The sequence below is a fragment of the Brassica oleracea genome, chromosome C6 (genome assembly GCF_000695525.1).
Source record: "Brassica oleracea var. oleracea cultivar TO1000 chromosome C6, BOL, whole genome shotgun sequence".
Lineage (NCBI taxonomy): Eukaryota > Viridiplantae > Streptophyta > Magnoliopsida > Brassicales > Brassicaceae > Brassica > Brassica oleracea.
The window spans coordinates 38,439,754-38,447,177 of NC_027753.1; the positions used below are offsets into that span (position 1 = coordinate 38,439,754).

Genomic DNA, 7,424 nt, shown 5'->3' on the forward strand with positions numbered 1-7,424 from the left:
AGTCTCCGTCATTACCCCCGAGAAGATCATTGTAGCGAACTGCGGCGATTCTAGAGCAGTTCTTTGTCGGAATGGAAAACCAGTTCCTCTATCTACAGATCACAAGGTCAGTCTCTCTCTCTCTCTCTCTCTCTCTCTCTCTCTCTCTCTCGATCGAATCCGGCGATAGACTATTCGGCGCCTCGAGAATCCACCACCATCCGCCGATTCTAGGGTTTTAATTCTCCATTGCTATTACAGAATTGGAGAGGCGGGGAGAGAATTGTGCCGTTTAGGTTTCCGGCGGCGATGAAGACGGCGACGCAACTGTTCAAAGGGGCAAACGTGTTCATGTCTCGGAACCTCGTGCCACCTGAAGTCTTCGACGCTCTTCTCGACACCTTCAAGCTTAACGGCGCCGAAATCTTCCTCTGCTGCGATCCTTCCCGCAACGGTCCCTCCGACTTCCACGTCATCGCTTCTCCCCAGCACGTGCGCATTTTATTTTTTCTCACTTGCAATTGCCTATACATTCCGAGAAAAATCTGCTCTTAGCTTCGTTTTGTGATGTTTGCAGGAGAAGTTCGAGGATCTTAAAGCAAAGGGTTGTAACTTGATAGGTGAGATGAGATTTTGTTTATATTTCTTCTCGCTTGAATCTGTGTTTGTGAATGTACTTGACAAGAGTCTGTGACTACTGTGATGAAGGTCCGCAATGTGTGCTCTCCTGCGCGAAAGAAGGTAGACCCCTGCCACAAGGGGGATTCACTTGTTGTTTAGCCATGGATGGTCTTAAGGTTCTTGCTTCTGGGTTTCTGATAGATGAAAAGGTACTTCTTCGTCTTCTTCTTTCTGTTTGTATAATCGATATCCTTTGTAGTTTATTAGGATATATTATTCCCCTTTTGTATAGATTCCATTGTGAGTTTTGACTCTATGTTGCCTTACCGATCTTAGGTAACTTGTTGTCTATGGAACTGTCTTTTCACACTTTGATGGCAACTGATAAAGAATGGAGATTATTAATAAAATTCATATGTTTTTGGAGAAGTATTTTTAGTTACTGGCAAGGACTCATCCCCCTCTAAATGGTTTATTTCAATTATTTTTCAAGGTTAAAATCGAGAAGCTAGTTACTTCCATGGGGGGAGTTTTGGTCTCCAGAACTTCTTCAGATGTCAACTTCGTTATTGTGAAGAATGTCTTGGCTGCTAAGTACAAGGTATTTTCCTCAAAGATTCCCATAAATATTCTTTTTAGCTTCTAAAGGTTCACTGTATACATCTGTAGATTATCATCATAGGCTACCGGTTTAATTTTTTGCTTTATTAACATTTTCAACACTGCTGTTTTTCTTCATGCATCTCAAAAGATTAATCAGTTATGTTAGATAAACTGTAAGTATATCTCTCTGCTCATTTAGATTCACTCAAATAAGCACTAGGATGTGTATTAAACATTCCAGCGGGAGGAAAGATTTACTATGCACCTCTAATGAAGGCCTCTAGTGAAACAACTCGCCTTTTTCCAGAAATTATTTAGGATCAGTCTTGTGCCTCTGATGACTAATCTTTTCTACTATGTCCTGAAGCAGAGTGAACCGATGAGGTTCTTTAGGAAGCTGTTCAAAACCAGCTATTCTTGTTTCATCGTGACAGCTAAATATATTTTTGTTCTTTTTTTTTTTAACTTGCAGTGGGCGCTGTATGTTCAGAAGAAGCCAGTTGTTGCACTGAGTTGGTTACATCAGTGTTGGAATGAGCACCGTGTGGTTCCGCAGGAACCATATAAGATTCCTTCTTTTTCTGGATTGAGGATCTGTGTCACAAAAATTCCAGCAGGTTAGAAAACTGGTTTGTTCAACATGTGCGAATCAGGTTCTTTGTTGATAGTTAATCAGTAATTTATTATCAGACCAGCGTAAGGGAATGGAGAAGCTTATTTCAGAAAATGGAGGGAGGTACTCTGCGGAGCTAACAAAGGCGTGTACACATCTGATCGCTGATATATCCTTTGAATCAAAATTTTGAGATTTGCTAATCATAGGTCATATTTTCTGGGTGCATTTAGTTGTGCTCATAAATTTGCTAATCATTGGTCTGATACTCGGGTACTCTGAAGTTTGAAGATATGTGACTACGACATTTGCATGGTTGAAGTGTAGATGCATTGCTTAAATACTTGTGCAATTTTTTTAAAAAATTTTGTAGCTTGAACTTAATGAAAAATTGAGTCCTTGACATTGCATACGCTGCTGAAGGCGACAAATACAAAGTTGCTCGGAAATGGGGTCACATTCAAATTGTTACGCGGAAATGGTTTGAGCAGTCCATTGCTAGAAAAGGTGACATTTGGTGATTCTGCACCCTTTATAATCTGATCAGTATATCGGTTCTCAGTAAGCTAACATATTCATTCCATAACTGGTATCATATGTCACCCTGTTATGTGCAGTTTGTCTCAATGAAGAGCTGTATCCTGTTCTGGGTTCCATATCCTCGAGTAGAGGGGTGAGAGGCTTAGGAAACCATGATAATCAAGAAAAATTTCCTGAATGTCCAGTGTCACTGTCGCATTCGACTGCGGTCGCGGAAGACTCATATGCTTCTTATGCTCAGTCTAGAGAGTCAGATATAGAACCATGTGCCTCACAAAATCGTCTTTCCACATCTATGAATCCCAGTAGCCATGTTAGAGAACCAAGTAAAGACCCAACTACAGAGCCGCAAGAGCAAAATATTGATGGTTGTACCGCCAGGGATTCAGTAACTGAAGACAATGACCTGTACTTATCAGATTGTAAAATTTTCTTGCTTGGTTTTGAAGCTTCTGAAATGCGTAGACTTGTTAAGTTGGTCCGAAGAGGTGGTGGATCACGGTATATGATGCTTAGCGAAAGAATGACACATATTGTTGTTGGAACTCCTTCAGAGAGGTAATCTCAGTCTTCTCACTGCCTAAGTAAAATTTTGTTGCTTTATTAATTTTTTTTTCCTTTTTTGTCCCTTGTATCTTTGATTAAATTCTGATAGGTAGGTCTCTCTAAGCATATTCTCTGTAACATTATGATGATCTTTACATAGAATATTCATTTACAGTGAGAAAAAGGAGGCTAGAAGTGTTGCAGCATCTGGTGTCGTTCATGTAGTTACACCCAATTGGCTTGAAGATTGTGATCGTGAGAAAAAAGAAATTCCCATTCATAAAATATATACTGCTCACAACCTGATTCTTCCAAGAGGTCTGTTGTTGACTCCTTTCACTATTTTTTTTTCAATTATCTCGGACACATTCCATCTATTCAAGATGCATCAAGACATGTCAATGCATTGTATTACACTTCTCTTACTGACACGTTTTCTGTCACAGATTCTGAATGCTTGACCAAAGGATCTCGTGCAGGAATGCCGGGTATGGAAAAGGGTAAAACAACTTTTCCTCAGACCGTGGCATATGATTCCCCTTCAAGGAGTATCAGTATCTCAGATGAAGCAGCAACTTTGCTGGGAAAGAATAAAGAAGCAGTGCTGGACTTTGGCAGGAAAGATGAGATTCACGTGGAAAGAAAAATAGTATCACCCAAGAAAAAAGAAACACTTAGTTCCGCTGCAACTATTAAAAGCAAAGAACAGAAAATTCAATGTGAATTCAGTGGTCAGAGCAAGCAAGAAAGAAAGTCAACAGTATTTAAGGGGAAGATATTTTGTTTCTCAGATTCATTTCCTCAAGATCAGGTAAGTGGTTGTTAGAAGATTAAGCTTTCCTTGTCTTACACTGGTTTCTTCTTTTCTGAGACTCCATCTCTGAGGTCGATTGATTTTGTATCATCTTATTCTGCAGCGACCCGAAATCGTGGAATGGGTGAATCAAGGAGGGGGAGAGGTGGTAAATGATTCTTTTATGAAGAACACAGATTTTACTATTGAATGCCATGGTATGTTCAGGAGTGCTGCTGGGACTACCCAAACTACTTATGTCTCGAGTCACTGGGTTCGATCTTGTTTAGAGGTATCATTCTTCTTACTGCTCTTCTGTTATCTACTGGTTATATTATCTATGCTATGGAGTACTGTCTCTAACTGTATACCATCATTTCTTTAACCCTTTTATATCTAAATTAGCTTTCCGTTGTAACTGTTTTGTACCGTTATACTTGCGTTTTATCCTTATCAAGCTTTATTTTTCTGGCTTTTTTTCTTGGTGATGTAGGATGGTTGCTTACTTGATGTTAGTAGCCATATCCTCTATTCGCCTCTTCCCTGCCAGACTCCTTTGCCTGGATTTGAAAGCCTTCGCTTTTGTGTTTCCCATTATGAAGAGAAGGATAGATTACTCCTAAGAAATTTGTGTTTTGTTCTTGGAGCAAAATTTGTTTCAAGACAAACCAAGAAAGTGACTCACTTGCTATGCAAATTTGCTCACGGACCTAAGTATGACGCAGCTTCCAAGTGGGGAATAGTTCCTGTGACATCTGACTGGGTCTATGAATGTGTTAAACAGGTGATCCTATGTTTTTGAAATTGTTTCTTTCACATCGGATCGTTAGAATCTAACGGAATAGTCCTGTTTGTTTTATCGTGTGTAGAATCAAGTTGTTTGTCCAGATAACTATCATCCAAAGGAAATGAACACTCAAGACCGGGACGCAGGGGTTGGCTTGGCAAGTCAATTTCATACACAGTCTGTGCCAGTGGCGTCAAGGGAGAATGAGTCTCTGCATGGAAGCCACTCTGAAGATAGGGTAAAATCTCAAAGTTTTGCTGGCAAAAATGGCTGCGGTAAAAGTGAGGTAAACAACAGACTTGGAGAAATTGGAAGAGAACAGAGTTTTCCGTCTAAGAAGGCAAAACTTTTGAGAGATGGTCGAGAAAATGATGCGTTTCCTATGGATGAAAGTCCAAGTAAATTTGCTCGCCCTTTAAAATCTGGAGATGACATTGGTTTTGGAAATGACGTAGCAAGTGGTCGTGTAGTTCCAGATGTGGCTGATACTATTGAGGATCTGTTGGAGCAGACAAGTAGAGTGAGTACTAGTTACCTTTTTTTCTCCAGTTATTTAATCCAAGTTATATTTTCTCATTATTCACCTTTGGTTTCTGTTTAGATTCAAGATCAGAACTCTCCTGGGAGTGGGAGGATTTCAGAGAAAAATGTATCCTTATTTGTGTGCTCATTGAATTTATTAATATTTGGAATAGTTCGACTCCTTAATGATACAACAGCTTTTTTCAGCTAGTGAACAATACAGCAGCGGGAATCATTCTGTCACTGGCCTGTCTAGACACTGGATAAACAGGTAGCCTTATATTCATCAATTGCAAATCCGCATTTTGCAGATATTTCTGGAATCAACCCCAAATGCCATGGATTATAAAGGAATTAGGGACACACGTATGATTAGTGTTTAAAAAAGCATTTCCTGATTCATGAACCCCTTAATCTTTTTTCGTTTTTCTCTAATCCTAAGTTCATAGCTAGTACTTATTATTTATGTATAGTATACCTTAAGCATGACAGTACGAATATTAAGAGAGTGTAAACAGACTAAGGATGTGCAAATGATCTGAGAGACTAGACTGTTTCACATATAAATGTTGCTTATATAGAATTAATGTTCAATTGAACTCTGATGTGTGTTTTCAGGGTCCAGGAGAATGACGATGCAGGCAATCCTCGAGGAGATGTAACTCCAGACACTTACGGAAACTTTAGTGAGACGCAGACAGAGTCTCAGGTTATAACTCTTTACTCTGCAAAATACCTTGCAATCAAGTCTGGGATAATATATAGTCAGGTTTCTAATCCCAGTTCTGAATTAAAAATGAAACTGCACCTAAACCTTCCGTGTTAACCCTTTTATATATTTGATTCGGAATCGGTTAGCTCTTAGTACTCTCTGATTGTGTTGTAAAAGGCCAAACAGTGGTAATCTCTCTGTGATTGTTGCAGGTTATTGGTTACGAGGAAGATCTTTCAGGAAGGCAGATGCTTATCGATAGAGTTAGAACACGAAGCAGAGCTTAACATAAAAGAGATGGGAGTGAGGTTGTGTGAAATAGAGAGAAGACGACAACATTCATCATGCATTTGGTAACGTTGCAAAGACAAAATATCCATTACAGAAACAGCGACTTAGCTGCATTAAAAAGTGATGTGAATCATATGTAGACTGGCACAGTTACAAAGGCAGAAGAAAAGAGAGTGCGCACACTTGTATTCAAACACAAGTCACGGCAGGGATTCATACATCACATGAAAAAACAAAATACAAAGGCAGAAGAAAAGATGCCAAATTATTAATTATTAAATTTGACATTTGACCAAATAAAACAGTGAAATAACTGTCGAAAACAACATTTAGAGAGACTTTACAGCAAGAAAACGAGGCTCCTTAGGCATGAACTTCTGGGTTGCATAGACATCCATATAATCTCCAAACACAAACTTTGGATACTTCTTCTCACTTCCTCCCTCCGTCTCTGCCGCTGGCCCAATGGACTCTAAACATTTTGAAATACTTTTTAACTGATATATTTATGTATTTTTGGTTATTAACACGCCCGTAGCGTAGTGAGAGAGAGAGGGATGGAGAGAGAGAGAGGGGGAGAGAGAGAAAATGCTAATAGTAAAAATTAGTTTTTTTTTTTGTTAATTTTAAATTTAAGAAAATAGTATATCTCATATACATCTCTTGCAAATGTAAAACTAAAACACAAACTACAAATCATATAAAAATAATAATCTTGATTACAAGTAAATTATATTCCGCCCGTATGGCAGGCCGACCCTAGTTCCCCATATTTAGAAGTTTAATTAAAAGTAGATTGCTCGTTCTAAAAAAATTAGATGAACTTGTTTAGTCTGTAATTCAATTTCTACTAACCCATTTTCCGTAGAAGACAAAAACTACTTTTAGTAGAACGTAATTTAAAATTTAAATTTATCAAGTTTTTCAAAAAAAAAAAAGTTTGTGTATATAAGTGTTTTATCAATTGTTTGTATTTTTTATAATTTTTTTATTTATTTCATTAAGTTTTAGAAATGAAAAGGGTAAAAATGAGAAATAATAGACAAAAAAAAATTTATACCAAAAAGACAACCATGCTGTTTTTTTGTTCTGTTTTGACAATTTTCTCTAAGACTTTTAACCTCTAATTGTTAACTCACGTTTTGACGAAAAGTTAATATAGTTTTGATTTGGTAGAATTTAAAGAAATATAATTTTCAAAAGAAATTTTATTTTCCGTTTGAAAAATAAAAATAATGTTGCCGTTGGATATAAAAAAAAAGGATTATGAATGTATGTATATCTCATTGTGGAAAGTCAAAGATTTGTTTCTTTATAATACCCTCCATTTTTAGCCAAAATATTTTTACATATATTCTACGTTGTTATATATTCTACGTTGTTGTCAAATAAAAATACATACAAAATCACATTCTTG

General features: G+C 37.6%; 1 protein-coding gene across 1 annotated transcript; it reads left to right on the plus strand.

The window, feature by feature from the left end:
* Positions 1 to 118: 118 nt before the first annotated feature.
* Positions 119 to 6,187, plus strand: LOC106296570 (DNA topoisomerase 2-binding protein 1-A). Its single transcript, XM_013732728.1, has 17 exons — positions 119 to 471; positions 557 to 599; positions 688 to 809; positions 1,094 to 1,201; positions 1,676 to 1,820; positions 1,894 to 1,985; positions 2,230 to 2,323; positions 2,434 to 2,914; positions 3,078 to 3,220; positions 3,349 to 3,713; positions 3,820 to 3,987; positions 4,189 to 4,479; positions 4,565 to 5,002; positions 5,084 to 5,131; positions 5,202 to 5,275; positions 5,623 to 5,713; positions 5,929 to 6,187. The coding sequence occupies exons 1-17, from the start codon at positions 289 to 291 to the stop codon at positions 6,001 to 6,003; spliced, it is 2,961 nt and encodes a 986-aa protein (XP_013588182.1). The 5' UTR covers positions 119 to 288; the 3' UTR covers positions 6,004 to 6,187.
* Positions 6,188 to 7,424: the final 1,237 nt, after the last annotated feature.